Genomic DNA, 21,758 nt, shown 5'->3' on the forward strand with positions numbered 1-21,758 from the left:
TTAATAACTATTTCATATATTGTATTAGTCTATCTTGATCCATTTAATTCTAAACAACTTTTTTTTTTGGCGGGGGGGCAGGAAAGAGTCTCACTCTGTCACCCAGGCTGGAGTGTAGTGGCATGATCTTGGCTCACTGTAACTTCTGCCTCCTGGATTCAAGCAATTCTCGTGTCTCAGCCTCCCAAGTAGCTAAGATTACGGGCATGGTGTCCAACAATTTTTTTTTTTTTTTTTTTTTTTGGTATTTTTAGGAGAAACAGGGTTTTACCATGTTGGCCAGGCTTCTCTCGAACCCCTGACCTCAAGTGATCCGCCCACCTCAGCCTCCCAAAGTGCTGGGATTACAGGCGTGAGCTACCATGCCCGGCCTAAATCCTAAACAACTTGAATGTCTTCTTTAAATATGTTTAGTCCTAGCTTGTATTCTCCAATAAATATTACTCCTGGTAGTTCAATAAATATCTGTTCAATTGTCTGTTGGTTGTTTTGATTATCCCTGTCTCCAAAACAGGAAAGGATTTAATGTGAATTGTTTTTTTGTTTGTTTGTTTTTGAGACAGAGTTTCACTCTGTAGCCCAGGTTGGAGTACACTGGTGCATCTCAGCTCATTGCAACCTCTGCCCCCCAAGTTCAAACCATTCTTCTGCCTCAGCCTCCTGAATATGTGTCTTTTTTCTCTGTTGTTTTGAAGAAGTCATTTTTCAGTTTTTTTTAAATATACAAAATCCAGTAGTTGTTTCCAATGACTCCTGCTGAGACATCCAAAGCAGAACATTCTGTCCTAGAGATCTACTGCTTTTATTAATCAGACACATGGTAAATGCAGTTTAGGGATCTTTTAAATTATCTCCCATATAAGGATTTTATGCCACTAAAATGTTATTTTCCTAATATAAATGTTATATTCTTCAATGCAAGTTGTGGCAGAGCCTGCTGTTTACATGCCCAATAGCCATTCCCCCTCTCCTTTTTTCTTTTGAGACAGGGTCTCACTGTGTCACCCAGGCTAAAGGGCAATGGTGTGACCACAGCTCACTGCAGCCTTGACTTCCTGGGCCCAAGCAATCCTCCTGCCCCAGCCTTCTAAACAGCTGGTAGCACAGGCACATGCCACCACATCGGGCTAGTTTTTAAAATTTTTTTCCAGAGATGAGGTCCCACTACGTTGTCCAGGCTGGTGTCGAACTTCTGGGCTCAACTGATCTTCCTGCTTTGACCCCCCAAAGTGCTGAGATTATAGGCATACCTCTCCCCTGCTTTTTTTTTTGAGACGGAGTCTGGCTCTGATGCCAGGCTGGAATGCGTCAGTGCGATCTTGGCTCAATGCAACCTCTGCCTCCTGGGTCTAAGAGGGTCTCATGCCTAAGCTCCCCAAGTAGCTGGGACTACAGGCACACACCACCACACCCAGATAATTTTTGTATTTTTAATAGAGACGGGGTTTCGCTGTGTTTCACTCCTGACCTTGTGATCTACCTGCCTCCACTTCCCAAAGTGCTGGGATTACAGGTGTGAGCCACAATGCCCAGCCTCCCATTCTTTTAAAATAACTTTTTTTTTTTTTTTTTACTGTGAATATATTTTTTATTTAGTCATTCTGTTTACAATTGAAACTTTGGGAATTCAAAATTAACATCCTTGCCCGTGAGCTTCTTACAGACACCAGAAAAAGCTTCCACCTTGTGTTCCACATTGTTCTGCTGTGCTTTGTCCAAATGAACCTTTATGAGCTGGCTGCCATCCAGTTTCACGCGGATTCTCTTGCCCACAATTTCACTTGGGAAGACTAGGTCCTCAAGGATTGCATCGTGCACAGCTGTCAGTGTACAGCTCCCGGGACGCTTTTGTTTATTTTTTGTACGGCTTTTTCGAGTTGGCATAGGCAGAATTCTCCTCTGAGCGATAAAGACAACATGCTTCCCACTGAACTTTTTCTCCAATTCGTGTACTAGCCGGACTTGGATTTTCTGGAAAGATTTTAGTTGAGGAACGGGAACAAAGATTATGATAGCTTTCCGGCCACCACCAACTTCAATTTCCTTGGCTGCCGTAATATTCAGCTCCCTGAGCTGAGCCTTGAGGTCCAAGTTCATCTCCAGCTCCAGAAGAGCCTGGGAGATGCCAGACTCGAACTCGTCTGGCTTCTCGCCATTGGGCTTCACGATCTTGGTGCTCGAACTGAACATGGCTTTCTCCGGGTAATCGGCTGTATCTCCACCCGGTGAGCAAGGCCCGCCGCTCCAGGGCTGACTCCAGAAGACGTTTTCTTCAACGCAGGCTAAAAAGTCCGACCCGACCGGTGACGACCAACATACCTTGGTGCAACTTTTTTTTTTTTTTTTTGCTCTGTTGCCCAGGCTGGAATGCAGTGGCGCAATCTCAGCCCATCACACCATCTTGCCTCCTGGGTTCAAGCCATTCTCCTGCCTCGGCCTCCCAAGTAGCTCGGATTACAGGCCCCTGCCACCATGCCTGGCTAATTTTTGTACTTTTAGTAAAGACAAAGTTTCACCTTGTTCATCTTGTTGGCCAAGTTGGTCTTGAACTCCTGACCTCAAGTGATCCACCTGCCTCAGCCCCTGAAAGTTCTAGGATTATAGGCGTGAGCTGCTACACCTGGCCCAGAACTTCTAATTGTTGCAAATAGCAACTTGTCCAGTTATAACTCCAGTTTTCTTTGACAGTTAGGAAAGACCAATGAGATGGAAGCAGAAATGAGTGTATAATCCCTTTTTTTTTTTGAGACAGAGTCTTGCTCTGTTGCCCAGGCTAGAGTGCAATCACACAATCTCAGCTCACTGCAACCTCCGCCTCCTGGGTTCAAAGCTGGGACTACAGACACGTGTCCCCATGCCGGTTAATTTTTGTTTAGTTTTTGGTAGAGATGAGCTTTCACCATGTTGGTCAGGCTGCTCTTGAACTCCTGGCCTGAAGTGATCTGCCTGTCTTGGCCTCCCAAAGTGATGTGATTACAGGCATGAGCCTCCACACCTGGCCTCTTGAGTATATAATTCTAAAAAAGCTCTTTGAAGAGAGCTGGCTAGAGTGAAAGGTGTGACCCTCTAAAGGTCCCAGAAGCCATTTAGAATCACCAGATATCTTGAGGATGTAAAATAGTGCCAAGAATAGGTGAAGCAAAAAAGAGAAGAACCTGAGTCCCTGATGGCTGTGGAGTAACCATGCCAATGTTGGACTTTTCTTCCCTCTGGACTTTTTTTTATCAAAAAGAAAACTCAATCTCCACCTTGACTGAGCTACTTGTATTTGGATTTTTTAAAAGCAGCTAACTCTAATCCTAATTAATAAACATATCACTCCATTCATTGGTTAAATTGCAAATCTGGGCATAATATCCTCTTTCTAAAGTACTAGCTAAAAGTCAGGTTTGCTTAGAAATATAATACTGGCATAATTTCCTACACTTGTTGCCAATACTTAAGGTTCAGTTTAAATGAGACAACTGATCTTGTTCTCAATAATCTTTAGTATCAAATCTAGATATCTTTCGCAAGAAGTTTCCATGTTTACAATGAAGTCACAAAAGCATTTTGAGTAATATCTATAATTTCTAACTATAATGTCACCCATAACTCCCACCTAGGAACTTTAAAGAATTATGAGTTCCTGCTCACTGCATTATTACTTTTATTAAGTGCTCTGAGACCTCACAACACACTGGCAGGCTTTGGGATGCTCAAAGCAACTTCTAAACCACTGAGTGGCTTTGAAGTATTTCTAGGAGAGGGACAAGTTCCAAGATACTAGTGTAGAAAGAGCTCAAGTCAGAGTCTTAGATCTAGTATTTGCTTCTGCTTTCAACTCTGGCAAATTCCTTAGCCTCTCTGGATTAGCTTATTCATCTGTAAAGAGGAGGGGGTTTACACAATGAGATACCATCTCATGCCAGTCAGAATGGTGACTATTAAAAAGTCAGGAAACAATAGATGCTGGTGAGGCTGTGGAGAAATAGGAACACTTTTACACTGTTGGTGGGAATGTAAATTAGTTCAACCATTGTGGAAGACAGTATGGTGATTCCTCAAGGATCTAGAACCAGAAATACCATTTGACCCAGCAATCCCATTACTGGGTATATACCCAAAAGAATATACATAATTCTACTATAAAGACAGAAGCACATATATGTTTATTACAAAAGCAAAGACATGGAACCAACCTAAATGCCCATCAATAATAGACTGGATAAAGAAAATGTGGTACATATACACCATGGAATACTATCCAGCCATAAAAAGGAGTGAAGATCATGTCCTTTATAGGGACATGGATAAAGCTGGAAGCCATTGTCCTCAGCAAACTAACACAGGAACAGAAAACCAAATACCACATATTCTCACTCATAAGTGGGAGTTGAACATTGAGAACACATGGCCACAGAGAGGGGAACATCACACACCAGGGCCTACTGGGGTTGGGGGAGAGGGGAGGGAACTTGAGGACAGGTCAATAGGTGCAGCAAACCACCATGGCACACATATACCTATGTAACAAACCTGCACATTCTGTACATGTATCCTGTTTTTTTTTTCTCTTTAGAATAAACAGAAAAAAAAAAAAAAGAGGAGGGGGTTAGATTGTTTCCTTTCAAAACCCAAATTCTTATTATGGCCAGGATTTCCTTCTAGCTACTTTTTGAGTTCCTCTTTGTAAAGCCACAGAACTACTATGAATGAAACTCACCTCCGTATTTTATGAAATAACGTGTGCCACAAATTCAAACATAAGCTGGTAGTGAAACTCAACTAGAAATGTATCTCTCAGAAATTTCTTTAAAACTTAAAACAAAACAAAATCAGATGCAATGACTTCACCTCCTACCTACTGAGTCAGTTTCTAGAAGTGGAAGCAAACATTGCTCCACAGTGATTCTGATGTATAACCTCAGCTGAAAAATACTTTATCTAGAGAGTAGAAATAAAGGGTATTGCTTTGGTTTATGATTAATATATCATAAAGATTCAGAAAACACTGATAAGTCTCTTTCAGAAGTTCTTTCAGATCAAAATAACTGGACTCAATACCTTTTGAAGGAAATGATTTTAAGGCAAGCTAACAAGATTTCTCTGTTTAAAGTTTCTTAGGTATTACAGAAAATATACCTTTAAGCATAAAAGTTTCTTTGGGAGATGTAGTTGTAATTTATTAGAACTATCTGTACAGAAAGCTGCCCATGCAACTTCTATTCTGAGCCTGGTTTTTCACATGACTGTGGTCTGTGCTGGTGGTAAAAGACACAAACACAGGCACACTAAGAAAGTCTGTCTCTTTGGTCAGCGATTACCACACAGTAATGGCTTATCAGCTGGGCTGCATTTAAATGAAAAAAAAATCCCATATATTTCATTCTTCTTTTGTAGTGCCGTCTCAAATCCACTGCTTAAGAAATTTTAAAGTAATCAACATTATGCTATGAAATCCTTTAATGAGACTGTGGAAAGGTGCAGATCTTTAAGTGCAACATAAGCTATACATGTAGTAAACAGGTACTTTCCATAAATAATTATGAGGGAATGAAAAGGAGGTGAGAGTGTCAGGCAAGGTAGGTATGTGCTGTTATTCTTTGATCAATGGTATACTGGAAACTATGGTATTGTATCTCTCACCTGCTCTGGAAAAAATATAGTAATGAGGTCTTCCCCTCCTAAATTGGCCAACTGCATAGAAATCTGGAAACTAAATAAGTGACTACTAATTTTCCTTTTCCAAAGGATTTCCAATAGATTTCATTATATTTCCTCTACAGGTTAAATCTCTTATAAACCAAAACTGCAAGTTTACATATAAACTACATATGTTATCTTGTATATTTTCCTTAGTAGTATGAAACAGCCTTTCCATCATCAATAACATATTGTTACAAACCCTGCTGGACATATGGCTCACACATATATCAAGCTGCACAGAATAGGAAATGAATGTAGAACACTAGAACTAATTTTCAGTCTGTACTAAGTTTAACTTGAGTTAAATAAACCAAATCAAGGATAATGGCTTCTTTTATTATCCAAGCTGTTATCTAAAAACAATCCACAACGCATTATGAACAGTAACTACTCTAAGTAGAGATATTTTTAAATGCACATCAGGTTGGGAACTGAAATAGAACCACCTCAAAGTTTTTGGTAGTTTGATCCTATTATTGCCTAATAATTAGTCTTCCAATCTTTTTTAAAAACTAAATTACCAAACTTTGAAGATCAACGACCTTGACAAGCCCCTTCTTTTGCTTTGTTTATACAGTTTATCTTTTAATGTTTAAAGAAAATAGAGTAATTTTTCTCCCAAATCAAATTAATTCTCTTCTCAGCCCCATTAATGGTAGTAGTTTCTAGCACAGCTACTAAATGCTCTGGAAGTTTCTGAGGGATCAGGCAATTACTATTATAATACATGGGTAATTATCATTAAAGAAAATAATATTAAACATGTATACTTAGCAAGAAATCAGAAATAGGCAGCTAAACGAGATGATATTCCATAGTAAGTAGTGACAGGGAAAAATGGAAGCATAGCCTTTAAAATTCAGAGAATAAATCCATAAAACAATGCATTATTACAAAGATATGAGATAATATATAGTATTTCTTTTTGCTTTTTTTGTTTGTTTGTTTTGTTTTTGAGACAGATTCTTACTCTGTCGCCCAGGCTGGAGTGCAGTGGCATGATCTCAGCTCACCGCAACCTCCACCCACTGGGTTCAAGCGATTTTCCTGCCTCAGCCTCCTGAGTAGCTGGGATTACAGGCGCCTGCCACTGTGCCCGCCTAATTTTTGTAGTTTTAGTAGAGACGGGGTTTCACCATCTTGGCCAGGCTGGTCTCGAACTCCTGACCTCATGATCCACCTGCCTCAGCCTTCCAAAGTGCTGGGATTACAGGCGTGAGCCACTGCGCTGGGCCAGTAATTCTTTTTTAAAAAAGAAATCAATCCCTCTCATTTCTCCGACTCTGAAAAATGTCTCTTTGCAACATGAACCAGTTAAACATATGAATTTATTCAAAATGCTAGTTTAATAACAAAAACAGCTAGGCCCAGAATTAAGAAAACAGGATTACTTTGTCTGTCCTATAATGAAAAATGTTTTACAATCATCTTGTTTAAAGGTTTCCTGGGAACTGGAATACTGCCAAACATAGGCTGCTAACACGAGCTCAAATCTGTATGGTGGGGGAAGAAGCAGTGTAGAAAGGCAAGAGAAGAGAAATAATTTCACATTTCTGAGCCACAGACATTGAGCTTCTACAGTTTCTCTATTACATACACATAATTATGAAGGCCTTGAGCCTTAAAGCAGGCTTAATGTTTTATTTATCCAAAAGGAGTCAGAAAAGAAAGCCCAAGACAGGACAGATTTCTTCTATAGTAGAAAGAATCCAAACTACACATGTGCCACCATGCCTGGCTAATTTCTGCATTTTTAGTAAAGCTGGGGTTTCACCATGATGGCCAGGCTGGTCTCAAACTCCTGGCCTCAAGTGATCCACCTGCCTCTGAGACAGGAGAATAGGGTCTGGAAACAGGAAACCTAAGGCCAACCCATACCTGCCTTCTTGGAACTGGACTAAGAGGAACACCCCACCTGCCCATGACCAAGTAATAAGGGGTCAAAGGCCCATCTCTCTCCGAACCTTCTCTCCCCTATGTCAGGAATGGGACTATCTGGTTTTGGTCCATTCTGGTACCTTCATTTGCATATATGCCATGGGAGAGATGCCTCTGATTGGTCCTGGGCAGAATCCTGCTTCTGACTGGTTCTGGGCTAAATCCTGCCTCTCATTGGTTGGGGGAAGATCCTTCATTTCCAAAGGGCATAACCTATCAGAGGCCTCTAAAGGTACTTAGGGGTGTTACCATGCTCTTTGTTTGTTGTTGTTGATACAGAGTTTTGCTCTTGTCGCCCAGGCTGGAGTGCAATGGCGTGACCTTGGTTCAAAGCAACCTCCGTCCCCCAGTTTCAAGTGATTCTCTTGCCTCAGCCTTCAGAGTAGCTGGGAATACAGGCGCCTGCCACCACGCCCAGTTAATTTTTATATTTTTAGTAGAGTCAGGGTTTCATCATGTTGGCCGAGCTGGTCTCCAACTCCTGACCTCAGGTGATCCAAGTGCCCCGGCCTCCCAAAGTGCTGGCATTACAGGCATGAGCCACCACACCTGGCCTACCATGCTCTTTTAATTCAATAAAAACCCCAAGGAACATTACAATCAGGGCTCTTGAGCCACCTGCTGAAGCCCGCTCCCACTCTGGAGTGTACTTGTGCTTCAATAAATCTATGCCTTTGTCTTCTACTGCTTTGCATATTTTGTCCAATTCTATGCCCAATGTGCCAAGAACTTGGACAACTTGCAGTCAAGACTTTCCATCTGGTAACACCTTGGCCACCTAAAGTGCTGGGCACATGAGCCACTGTGCCCGGTTCAAGATACAAACTCGTAAAAGTGTGTTGTATATTAGAGGTGGGGCAGGGGGCAGAGGAGTAAAGTCCTTTCTCTTTCCAAAAAGACGAATTCAGCTTAGCTGAGTTACTAACAGACTAACTTTACTCAGCTGGTAAATTCATGAGATTAAAAAACACAGTATTTGACATTTTCCCACCTTCCTTAGTACTGTAGTTCCTATAATTTAAGATACAAAGATGGAATATCTATTGAATTTCAAAATCTGCCTCAAAACCTAAGAAAAGATGCCTGATTCTTCTTAAAACACACCTGAACAATTAACAACTAAACATTCAAGAAGGTTGTAGCAAGCATTTAGAAGGAATGAAAAACAAAAAATGAGGTTACCCAAAGTACAGTGATCCCCTTCCTGACAATCCTGCCCCACTCCCATTACACTTTCTTTATATATGTGTCTGCTTTCCCGACTAACAGAAGGCTATTTGAAGGCAGCAACTACTGTGTGTTAATTGTTTGGGTCTCACTCTATCACCCAGGCTACAGTGCAGTGGCATGGATCATAGCTAATTGCAGCCTTGCCTTTCCAGACTCAAGCAATACTTCCACATCAGCCTCTTGAGTAGCTGGAACTTATAGATGTGTGCCACCACACCTGGCCAATTTTAAACTTTTTGTTGATAGAGGGTCCTACTAGGTTGCCCAGGTTGATCTCGAACTCCTCAGCTCAAGCAGTTCTCCCACCTCATCTTCCCCAAATTGCCAGATTTCTAAATCTTCTTTGGTCCCTATTCTGACTCTAGGCCTGGGCCTATTTTCGACATTTAGCACTACAGTCCCATTACTTCAGTATTCAGGTCCATGGGGGTATTCAAAAATAAAATCTCAGGTTACCTTCCTTTTAGAAAATTAATTAGACCTGGCATGGTGGCTCACACTTGTAATCTCAGCACTTTGGGAGGCTGAGGCGGGAGGATTACATGAGGCCAAAAGTTTGAGACCAGCCTGGGCAACATAGGGAGAACCCATGTTTACAAAAAATAAAAAAAAATCAGTTGGGCATAGTGGTATATGCCTATGCTCCCAGCTACTCAGGAAGCTGAAGTGGGAGAATCTCTTGAGGCCAGAAGGTTGAGGCTGCAAAGAGCTGTGATGACACCACTGCACTTCAGCCTGGGTGACAGAGCAATACTCCATCTCCAAATATATATATATAAACAAGGAGCTGTGCCTATCTTGTTCACTACTGTATCCCAAGACTTAGCTTAGAATAGTACTTAACCCAAGTGGGATGCTCAAGAATATCCCTTTAATAAATGCATGAACAGAGACATAGAAGCCTCTGGGCCTTGGTTTATTTTTTGTACTTGGAAAGCTTTCCTTACTCTTCCATTTTTATATGTCCAAATAAGTCATAGTCCTTTTTTAAAGCTCAGCCCCATACATGCCACTCTCTCTATAAAACCTTGTCTCTTTCTCAAAATTAGAAACCATTTTTTTCTTTCAGAACTTCATCATTTTATATCTTAAAAATATATATAACATTCTACTGTTTTAACCTGTGTTACAGTTACTTACCCTTATTGTCCTACCATTAACCTTACTGTCCTACCATGAATATACTGTAAGCTCAGTAAACATTACATTTTCCTTCCAAGGACACTCTAGTGTCCTGAAGGGCAGAGATCATATTTATAATTCTTTGGCCCTCAAATTAGCAAGCATAGTGCTAGCTCCAAACACAGCTGATGTGTAGTGTTTTGTTAGTGAAAACTTCATCTCCTTGCATTATCACTAATGTAGAAGAGGTTACCTGCAGGCTGACCTTAAGGCAATATGAAGTATAAAGAAAGAGAAAAATGCAGAAAAATGCTAAAAGTGTTTTAGATTGCTGAAAGCACAAGAATGCAGAATCATGCGAAGCTGACAAACTCTTTTAGTGGCTGGAATATAAATTACTTTTGTAGAAAGAAAATACAATATAATTGGTCACAAATGTTAAAAATTGATCTTTTTATTGGTTCTTGTTCCAAGCACACTTATAAGTAAGTTACATTCTACAAATATGAAAGGGCTTAGCTAAGCAACTAGATTACTATTTTGATAGTATGCACAAGGAGTTATCTTTATATAGTTTGTTACTGGAACTTAAGGAAATGTTTTATTTTTATTTTATTTTTTTTAGTCGGAGTCTTGCTCTGTCGCCCAGGCTGGAGTGCAGTGGCGCGATCTCGGCTCACTGCAATCCCTGCCTCCCAGGTTCAAGCAATTCTCTGCCTCAGCCTCCAGAGTAGCTGGGATTACAGGCACCTGCCACCATGCCAGGCTAATTTTTTTTGTCTTTTTAGTAGAGATGGGGTTTCACCATCTTGGCCAAGCTGGTCTTGGACTCCTGGCCTCGTGATCCACCTGCCTTGACCTCCCAAAGTGCTGAGATTACAGGCGTGAGCCACGGCACCAAGCAAGGAAATGTTTTCTTACCAGTGACACTGACAGAAACTGGAAAGCAACTAGTTAAGTTTTAATATAAGACAGTAGACACATACTTCCGCCTTCTCATAATCCATAGGAATAATTCTCTTCAACGACTCACCTTATTCATTCCATAGTACTCCACAGGTTTGGGGATGCTAAATGCAACCTCCCTTATAAATGATTAACCTTGACATACTATGAGCTAGGAGGAAGAGTGACTAAGGGCTGTAGCCAGTCCTTTGAGGGTCACTGAGCTTACTTCTAGTCCTTACTTTAGACTGAGACTTCCCTTGTCTTTGACCTCCTTAAACAAGCATTCTTTAAGGGCAGCCACTAAAAGCCCTACTCAATGCTGGAAAAATGGTTGTGAAAATATGGATGGAAGAGACACATACAGGTATACAGTAAGAGAGATATGAGTAAAGACCAAAAAAAAAGTCAAAATATGACCTAGAATTAAAAGGAGAAAATGGTACCAGAACATTTTGGGTCTATTTCCAAGCAAGCTCCCACTGACAGGTTTTGGTGATCCACCTTTTCCAAACCTCTGCCTGCATAAGCACTATATCGATTTCCTGTAACTAATCACAACTCTTCAGTTCACTTATGTGTAAGTTACATGGGTATATTTCTAGAACCCTATCTTCTATTTTTCATGAAGCCCTTTAAAAGTAGACAAAATTCAAGTAGTAAATTCTACCTTTACACTGAGCAAATACCTCAAGCAGTTCTGCACTTTGCAAAACGATGTGCTGAAAAGGTGTCAGTACTTTGTGTTACTGTGGGATGTATGAAGGCCAAACAATTTCTATAATAAACGCACAAGAGTCTATTTGCCATTAAGGAAAAGTTACTGGTCTAAAATGAGTAAAACAGAAGTGGTTTTCTTTTGCAGCAGGGAAAAGGACAGATTCTCTCTCTCTTTTTTTTTTTTTTTTTTTTTTTACATTTTCCTTTCCCTAGTTCAAAGTTCTCTAAAATTTTGTAAATGTAACCAAAGGCAGTTACTCTATGTGGCTCAGGTGATTTAGAGCTATTTGAGAATTTCAAGGGGTAGGGAAGGGCCACAGGAGGTTTGGCTCTAACAGATAAGCAAGTCTCTTACAGCATTATATATGAGTATCTCTTGCTTATACTTCATCACACAGTAGGGTACATTGTTAGCCATAGTATCACAATGTCCTAAACTTTACGGAAAATACAAAGGACACACAACTGGAGAATTTGTCCTGGTCCAGAAGTCGGGCCTCAGAAATATCAGGGTTTTGTTTTTGTTTTTTTGCAAACTAGTATAGTTAAAGGCTAAGCATCCCTTAGAAAAAGAGATGGAAATTCATAGTATCATTATTTAAGCTCCATTAAAGACTAGCAATTATTAGTACTGGATATGTGAATTATAACTCTCCAAGCCCAGTAAATGAAACAACTTTTTCTATTTTTTCTTCACAAAATTAAGCATTTGCCATAGACTGGACTTAAGCTGCAACATCAATCGAAGCATTTAAATATCCTCTTAAAAATGTTTCCTGACAATATAGGTAGATTTGAAATCTCTCTCTCCCTTCCCCTCCCTCTCTCAAAGGAAAAGGCGACCACAAGACACTTTTCCTCGTCTGACATTTGTTCCATACACTATAAGACAGAGCTGCTTTTCATATACTGATCAGGTTCTTGCTACAAACTCATGAAATAGAGCACAGTTTTATATTTGAGTTCTGCTCCCTAAGAGGAACAACTGTGACATTAGTGCTGCTCAGATATTTTCAAATGCCCCTTCACCCTTTACCCAGTGAACAGGATGATGTTTTGTTATTAATATGAGGCTTCTGCTGTTGCCCTAATATTTACTTATTTCAAATAGGCCACTCACCCAGAAAGGAGCAGGTTCTCAGAGAGTAAAAGTTAGGCAGATATTGCTTTAAATCTCAACTCATCTTTCCAGACTCCCTCAAAGTATGAGAGGGCCTGCCTCTCTTAATAGAGGCTCAAAGCAGGGTTTTCTCCAAAGTGATTATTTTCCCACAAGAGTTGGTGAGTATAATACATTGTGAAAGGTGTAATTCTTCTGGGAGTACTCATTGCCCTATGCCAGGACCAAATACTTGCTCTCAGCTTCTACTCCCTACTGTGAGAATCTCAAGATGTTAAAATGTCTCAAGGCAAAATGGCTTGCTATTTAGCAGGTGTTACAAGAAGAGAAAGAAAAGCATGGTCTGTGAGCTGTCCATTCCTTTGTTATACTGTCAATTATTTTCTCCCAGCTCTTAAGCCTCATTCTTAGAGAATCTGCTCTCTCTTGAGTGGTGGGGCCCAGATTCTGTACTCACGAGTAAGCTACCTGGACCAGGATTGAAAAGCTCACTCAAAATGGGTCAGCCAGTCTTTTCCTCAGGGATTTGCAATTGTGACATATGGGCTCTAGTCAATCTCTGCTAAGGCCTAAATTGAGGAGAAAGGCTGTGCAGAGGCCTTTTCCCATGAAATATAAAAAAGTAGAGAAGGCTGGTAATGTAGAGAAAATGGTGCTGAGGCAAGAGATTTTACAGCCCTAAGCAGGAGGAGGGTCAAAAAAAAGTGTCAGAGACAGGAAGAGTTGAAAGCCAGCGACCAAGAGTAGTTGTCTTGGTTCCTAGACATTTTCCAAGGGCTTTATTCTAATTACTAGGTAGGCCTGCATATTTCCTTTCTTGGTTTCATGACATATCCTGGTGGTCTTCCAGTAAATCCTCCTTTTGAGTTTAAGCTAATTTAAATAGATGCTGTTATTTGTAATCAAAACAGTGTTGATCAAGATCATATGTAACTGCTCTACCTCCTCTTAAACCAACATTTTTATGGCTTGTTTCACACAATAGATAACTGGAAAATCACCCAAACATGAGATGATAAAATGTTTGATGGCAATTTAACACATGTATTAGTAAAATGAAATTTCAGCTCCAAAGTAGCTCCAGTCTTAGAACAGGAACACTCTTCCTCTGGCTAGCTGCCAGTGGGTGTCTGAGAAATCATGGCAAACTGGAGTGATGCCGCAGGATTTCCAAATACACTGAAAGGAAAAAAAGCCTCATTGGGCTTTATAAATCAACAAAATATATGTAGATTAAATAATCTTTTGTATAAATATAGCACAAGTAGAAAGAGTCTAAAACTCTAAAAAGCCATAAAAAATTTCTAGGTAAAGGAAAGGGGGTTCTGGATTATCCTCCCCACAAGGTAAAGGTTAAACTCCTGACTGGATGGTAACTTAAGGACTGTGTTAATGAGAACATATTTGGCAATGATTGTGCAACTCCAAGAGAGGCGACTGAGAAAGATTCAAACATTGAACTCATTTGTATCGTAAATATTTCTTGTTTTCTGTATAGCAAACAATTTCTTAAATACTATGTATAAGACACTACACTAGACAGTTAAGGAAAGGAAGATAAAAAAAGATAAATAAGGTACAGACTCTATCCATAGGGAATGTGACAGTAGAAAACTGTTAGGTAAACAGCTAACACGGTCCTGGAAATATCAACAAAATTAGCCAGGTGTGGGGGCACGTGCCTGTAATCCCAACTACTTGGGAGGCTGAAGCAGGAGAATTGCTTGAATCCGGAAGGTGGAGATTGCAGTGAGCTGAGGTCCCACCACTGCCCTCCAGACTGGGTAACAGAGTGAGACTCTCTCTAAGAAAAAAAAAGGGGGAAATAATGAAGAAGACTTGAGCTAAAATTTTCTCGCTTCAATTCATGGCTATCTCCAGTTATTCACACTATTTAGAATTGGAGATGACAATGTCTAAATCTTTAGTCCTCAAAATGTAATTGCAAGGCTATCCATTTGTTATAGTTTCTCTTCAAAGAATCAGTATGTCAGTATGTTCAGTTCTCTCATTCTTTAAATCTGTTTTAAACTTCCTTGTCATTCCAGTAAACAACCTTCTCCACCCGTTCATCAGGAGTTCACATCCCCAGCTCCATCCTGACTCATCTCCAGTAACCTAATCACACCTGGCTACCAGCTCTGACACACCTATAACCGTCCTTCCTGCCAAAACACCCACCCTGCCACTCCAGCTCAGACCCCTGCTCTTTTTAAAATAGCCAATCGGGATTAGTCTAGTTTGTGTGGTCTAATCCTAGCTAATAGGGATGACACAGCAGTAAGGATGATCCCCTGTCAGGCATTAAGTACCCCTTCCCCCCTTGTCCAAGCATGTGGTGGCCATCATTGCTCCGTCCGTGCACCCCACATCCTTCTATAGAAGTAAACTGCCTTGCTGAGAAGACATATCTTCGAGTGCTATTTCTTTTGCGGCATCGAAATTTTACTTGTAACAATTCTCGGAGCTCGTCCGGGATTCACCCTTCTCCTCTGGGGTCTCAGACTCTCTCTCATGAGGAAATGCATCCTGCTGCTTCATTTTACAGCAGCCTCATGGGTAAGGGTTCCAGGCCTACCCGATGTGGTATGACGAACAAGCCCAGCCTCTCAGCAACATGGAAAAAAAAAAGGCCTAAAAATACCACAGCAACTAAGCAACTCTGTGCAAAGACCAAGAAAAAGATGCCCGTGGGATCTGGTAAAGTATTTCCTTGGTGGTCGGGACCAAGGTAAGAAAAGCCGTGTGGGGAGTGGGGGAGGAGGTGCAGTACACTAGTCCCTGGTCAGAATGTACCAAGGCAAGAAAAGCCGTGGGGGGGTGGTGAAGTATTCCTTGGTCGGGGTGGCTTGGAGGTTAAACAGAGGTAAGACATCTCCATTGGGGGGGGGATTGAACCTCGCACAAACCTCCAATAGTGGGGGGGGGGGGCAAGAAATTTTCGGTAAAGGAAATTGAGCCTCACCCCAAAAGGTAAGACATTTCTGGTAAGGGAAATTGAAACTTACTGACCCTCCAAAAAGGAAAAACTCGAGATACAGCAATGAAAAAAAAAAATACTCAGAACTTCCCTTTCCCCTCTTTAGGGGGGAAGAAAGGAGTATGATCCGTAAACACCCTCCCTCCCCCCACCAAAACATTCCTACAAACTCACCTTAGACCCCCGGTGGGACAATAGCAACGCAGCCCACTGAGAAAACATGCAGGAAAATATGCTGGTCTAGGTCTTGAGGATCCTCTTGGCAGGGAATCTTGAAACTTAATTTTGTTACTAACAATTGGCCAAATATTAACAAGAAATTACAAAAAAAAATGAGAACTAGAAAAATAAACTTGTAAAAAAGCTTCTAAGAGAGAGAGAGTTCAAGAGGGTGTCAAAGTGTTAAGAGGTAAACAGGTGGGATCCACGCAGTCTACCTGGAGAATGCAACCCTGCAGGGGTTGGGCTGTGCCAGTGGCCCTGCGAATCCTTCCCGCCCCCCTCCTCCTCCTCGCAGGGGTTGGGCTCCAGCAGGCAGGAAAGGCCGGGGCTGGGGTCGGCGGGGGATCATCCCTCAGCTGGTGACGGACTCCAGAACGGCAGGGTAAGTGGCTCAGAGGGCCTGGTCATCAGCCCCCTCAGGGGTGGCGGCGGCAGGCGCACCCCCTGAATGTTATAGCCCCAAGGCAGCAGCACAAGCCAAATCCCAGGAGAGGGAGCCCCGGCGCCGCCCATTGGGGGCCCAAGTCTTTCTAATCGAGGCCCAGCCTGTGGACAGTGTGAAGCCGTTAGCACCCACAGCGCACCAGCCCAGGTCTTTTCGAGATTGGATTGCTTGTGATTGCAGCCCAAATCTGGTGGTAAACTCCACGAAAGGCTAAATACCAGCACGAGACCGATAGTCAACAAGTATGGTAAGGGAAAGTTAAAAAGAAGTTTGGAGAGAGAGAGAGAGAAAGAGGAAAAAAAAGAAATCCTAGAGGAGAGAGAGAGAGACTAACACAGGGAAAAGAGGAAGTCAGAGAGAGAAAGAGAAAGAGATAGTAGTAAAGAGAAAGCAATGTGCCCTATTCTTTTAAAAGCCAGGGTAAATTTAAAACCAATAATTGAAGGTCTTCTCCATGATGGGATTCTTAAATCCTGTTGTTTCCAATCCTTATATTATTACAATCACCAGTAGTTTACAGTAATAGGTTTAAAAGATGCCTTCTGGGCTTGTCCATTGGCAGAAGACAGCCAGGACCTATCTGCCTGTGAGTGAGAAGACCCTCCTCACTCCAGTTGAAAATAGCAATACCAATGGACAGTTTTATCCCAAGGGTTTGCAAAGTCTCAGTCTATGGATAGACCCTTATGCCCTAAAAATAAAGCCCTTATAAAAAAAGCTCATGCGAGACAGGCTAAACTCTCTCATTTGGCAATTACCAGAAATCCAACAGGTGGAAAGGTTACCTCCTTAAGCAGCCATTCCATCTTTTTGTCAGTGTTAATAAGAGCACAGCCTTAGAAATACTTGCCCAAAGGCATGGAGGCTGGTAGCCTTCCTATCAAAAATCCTTAATGCAGTAACCTATGGATGGCCCAAATGCATTACAGGATGACACTTATTTATAAAGTTTGCTAAAAGTTAACAGTGTAACATGTATTACCCTAACTTCTAATCTTGTGGCCTTACGCAGTCTACTCCAGGGACATGAAAGAAGTTTGCTTTGGAAAAGAATGGTTATCATCATTGACAAAAAGAAAAAGAAAGGAGAATTTATGTAAAAAAAAAAAAAAAAATCTTATATGGTAAATTCTTTACTTGAAATAAAATAACTGGCTGTTTAAAGGGATGTTTATAGGTCAGAAAGTTGAAGATTATCTGTGAAAGTTGTGAAAAATGTTATAGAAGGGAATTTATGCAAGAAATGTTGTATAATTTAAAAGTAATTCGGCCTCCTGAATGTAAAATTATTGAAGAAACAGTTTATGTGCAAGGTGTGTAAGGAAAACAAAAATATACTTTTTGTAAAAGTATTATAAGGAGGCATAAGAATGTGATTTCTACCTTCATTTAAAAAAAAAGTAAAAAAAATATTTTGTTTTGAAGGTTAAAGTAAATTTTAAAATGTTAATTATAAAGGAAATCTGTGTGTAATCATAAACATATTGGTTAAAGGGGTATCATCCAGTTTTTCTGTGAACTGGACATTAAAAGGTTTTTTTTTGTTTTTGGTTTAAAAAAAGGCACTAACCTACTTTTTAACAAAAATTTTAACAGGGTTAAAAAGAATCTATAAAAAATCTTACCTTATGGTCAGAAAATATGTCTACAAGAGTTCATGAAAATTGAGTTTAATATTAATAGCACATTAATATAAAGATGAAACTTCGCTTATCTGGTATAAAATCACACGGGAAGCATTGTCAAATATAAAATGGTATTTGGCTTTCTTTGATTTAAAAACTAACAAAAATAGGTGCTAAAGAGAATTCAGAAGGAAAGTGGATATTGCCAGACCAGAGGGAAATGTTATCCAAACCCCTTATGAGAGGAATCTGCTTCCAACTATATTTAGGGACCCATTGGGGGCCCCAAGCCATGTGTGACACAGTCCTCAGAGTTAATGGGTGCACAGGAATTTATACCCTGGCCAAATGGGTTACAGACAGTTGCTTAACATGTAAGAAAACTAATAAATATTAAAAAAAAAAAAAATTACCCCTCAGGGAAAGGAATTCAGGCTTAAGGCCATTCCAAAGTATCCAGATTAATTACACAAAGATGCCTCCAATTGGTCGTCTAAAGTATTTATTGATTCAGAAAATAGGACTCATTTTACTGCACATGTCATTGGGAAATTAGCCCAGGTACTGGATATAACATGGAAAGATTGTACTCCCTGGCACCCACCTTTATCAGGGAAAGTAGGAAGGCATATTACCCTGTTAAGAGCCAAAACTTGCCCCAAAGGACATTCGACTACGAATCTCCCTACATTTGAAACAAAAAAATCAGTTTATATACTTGGTTTATCTTCCACTTTCCCTTCCCTCAAAACTTTAGCAAAGGTGCCACCCTGAAGTTTCCGATACCAGCACCAGCCTGGAGACCACCCTACCTCGTGCTGCTAGCCACCAAGACTGCCATTCGTACAGAAAGCGCCATCACCATTAGAATCATGGGCTATTGTTCTAGAATCAGAAGCTACCAAGTTAAAGCTAAGAAAAGCTTAGTCTATCTATTTTTTTTTTTCCTTTTCTTCCCTTTAACTTCTCCCCATCTTGTTATTAATGTGATTATATCTAGCTCACCTCAAGTTGTTACTTTGATGTCTGTTTAGTTATGCCTTGTGGAGATCTGCATAACCAGGGACAGCTTGCTGCTTCAGAAGGATGTCTCTGTCCCTCTTAGACTTCCTCAGATTAGGAAAACATAATGAATTCCTCTAAGGATATTAGTAATCCAAGGAATAGTAGCTATATTAATTGGTAGAAATCAGACTCTTGTTCCTCTAAAACAGAATCTCTGTGTTCTGCTTAGTCTAATGTTATATGGAACACTAAAGGTTTAAGATAGACTGCTTCCACAGGTCTTTGTCAGTCCTTAAAACTATATATCCGCTTCACCAAAGGAATTACTCCTTCTAGCTGTCAATATAACCAATGTAATCCTATACAGCGTACTATTGTTGTTGCAGCATCAAAAAACTCTTCCCCTTATTAAGTTTTATTTATGGCATAGGAGCCGACATTTCAGAAAAGGCTCTAAAGAAATTTTTGAAGTCCGGGTGCGGTGGCTCAAGCCTGTAATCCCAACACTTTGGGATGCCGAAGCGGGTGGATCACCAGGTCAAGAGATCGAGACCATCCTGGCCAACATGGTGAAACCCCATCTCTACTAAAAATACAAAAATTAGCTGGGTGTGGTGGTGTGCACCTGTAGTCCCAGCTACTCAGGAGGCTGAGGCAGGAGAATTGCTTGAACCCAGGAGGTGGAGGTTGCAGTGAGCCGAGATTGTGCCACTGCACTCCAGCCTGGCGCCGGCGACAGAGCAAGACTCTGTATCAAAAAAAAAAAAAAAAGAAAGAAATTTTTGAAATGCACTTTATTGCTCCTTCAACTTCTTTATCAATCACTCCTCCTAGACACAATGACAAAACCAAAGTCTCAATGGTAAAAGTAAAGGACCTAAGGCAAACCATAGCCATTAAAACAGGCTATAAGGATGCAAATGCCTGAGTAGAATAGATTAAATATTCCGTTTGCACCTTAAATAAATGTGACTATTATACTTGTGTGCACGGTAGGCCAGAGGCCCAGATTGTCCTCTTTTCACTTAAGTGGTCTAATCAAGCGGACATGGAGTGCATGATAGCTCTTTTTCAAGATTCCAATGCCTGGAATAACGAATTGAGCCAAGTTCTTTCACTGCTATTTCCTGAGGCTCAACACCCTGAGGTCAGCCCCCTACAGCCATACAGCCTCCATCTCCCAAGGCAAAGTTCACCCCATGTCTCTCAAAACAGGGGGAGAACTTAGTGTTCCTTGGAAACTTAACAGGATGCAGTGAAGTCAGGTACTTCCAAGAGGTGGCTCATCAGTCCGCCCTTATTCATCCCCAAGCAGATGTATGGTGGTATTGTGAGGAACCCTTACTGGACACTGCCAAATAACTGGAGCAACACTTGTGCTCCAGTCCAATTGGCTATCCCTTTTACCCTGGCATTTCATCAACCAAAAAAAGAGATAACATAACATAGGCAAATAAGAGAAGCTCCTTATAGGTCTTTTAATTCTCATGTGTACTTAAGATGCAATTGGTGTCCCAAAAGGAGTTCCAAATGAATTTAAAGTCCGAGATCAAGTAGCTGCAAAATTTAAGTCAATGTTGTTCTGGTAGGTAACAATTAATAAAAATTGTAAATTAGATAAACTACATTTATTACAACCCACAGCAGTTTGTTAACTATACTAAAGATGCTGTTAAAGGAATAGCTAAACAATTAGGATCCACTAGCCAAATGGCCTAAAAACAATAGAATGGCCCTAAATGTATTAGCGGAGAAAGGTGGTGTTTGTGTTACGATTAAAGCCCAGTGTTGTACCTTTATTCCAAACAACATTGCTCCCAATGGGAGCATAACAAAAGCCCTCCAAGGACCTACTGCTTTATCAAATGAGCTAGCTAGAAATTCTGGCATCAATAACTCTATTTCAGATTGGCTCAAAAGGTGGTTCAGTTAATGGAAAGAAACTGTAACCTCAATTCTTACCTCTCTAGCTACTGTAATAATTATACTTCTTGTTAGATGTTGTGTCATACCATGCATCCAAGGACTCGTGCAGAGGCTAGAATATCCCCAACCTGTCCTCCACCCTATTCAGATAGATTACTTCTTTTAGAAAAACAAAACAACTAAGCCAAAAATTTAAGGAAGTTTGAAGAGAAAAGAAAACTGTAAAAATTCAAGATGGAGGATTGTTATAGTAAACCCCAAGTTTCTCTTCAAATAATCAGTATGTCAGTATGTTCTGCTCTCTTATTCTTTAAATCTCTATTTTAAAGTTTAACTTCCTTGTAATTACAATAAACAAGCTTCTCCACCAGTTCATCAGTAGTTCACATCTGCTCCCCCTGACCCCCACTCCATCCTGACTCATCCCAGTCACCTAATCACCCCTGGCTACCAGCTCTGACACACCCACAACCATCCTTCCTGCCAAAACACCCACCCTGCCACTCCAGCTCGGACCCCTACTCTTTTTAAATAGCCAATCAGGATTAGTCCAGTTTGTAAGGTCTAATCCTAGCTAATAGTGGATGACACAGCAGTAGGGATGACCCCTGTCAGGCATAAGTACCCCTTCCCCCTTGTCTGAGCGTAAGGTGGCCGTCATTGCTCCGTCCATGCGCCCTGCACACTTCTATAGAAGTAAACTGCCTTGCTGATAGGACATATGTTCGAGTGCTATTGCTTTTGCGACATTGAAATTTTACTTATAACACATTCATACATTTGCACAGCAAA

The 21,758-nt window shown here is 40.8% G+C and overlaps 2 protein-coding genes across 9 annotated transcripts in view; both read right to left on the bottom strand.

The window, feature by feature from the left end:
• CSNK1G1 (casein kinase 1 gamma 1) overlaps window positions 1–21,758 on the bottom strand; it is a 180,625-nt gene that overhangs the window by 53,536 nt on the left and 105,331 nt on the right. The gene's annotated exons all lie outside the window — the stretch shown is intronic.
• On the bottom strand, window positions 533–6,696 carry LOC135268661 (small ribosomal subunit protein eS7-like). Its single transcript, XM_064361419.1, has one exon. It carries the CDS (start codon window positions 2,188–2,190, stop codon window positions 1,606–1,608), a length of 585 nt encoding a protein of 194 aa, XP_064217489.1. The 5' UTR covers window positions 2,191–6,696; the 3' UTR covers window positions 533–1,605.

This window comes from Aotus nancymaae, unplaced genomic scaffold (genome assembly GCF_030222135.1).
Source record: "Aotus nancymaae isolate 86718 unplaced genomic scaffold, 86718_ANA_hifiasm-v0.15.2.pri h1tg000041l, whole genome shotgun sequence".
Lineage (NCBI taxonomy): Eukaryota > Metazoa > Chordata > Mammalia > Primates > Aotidae > Aotus > Aotus nancymaae.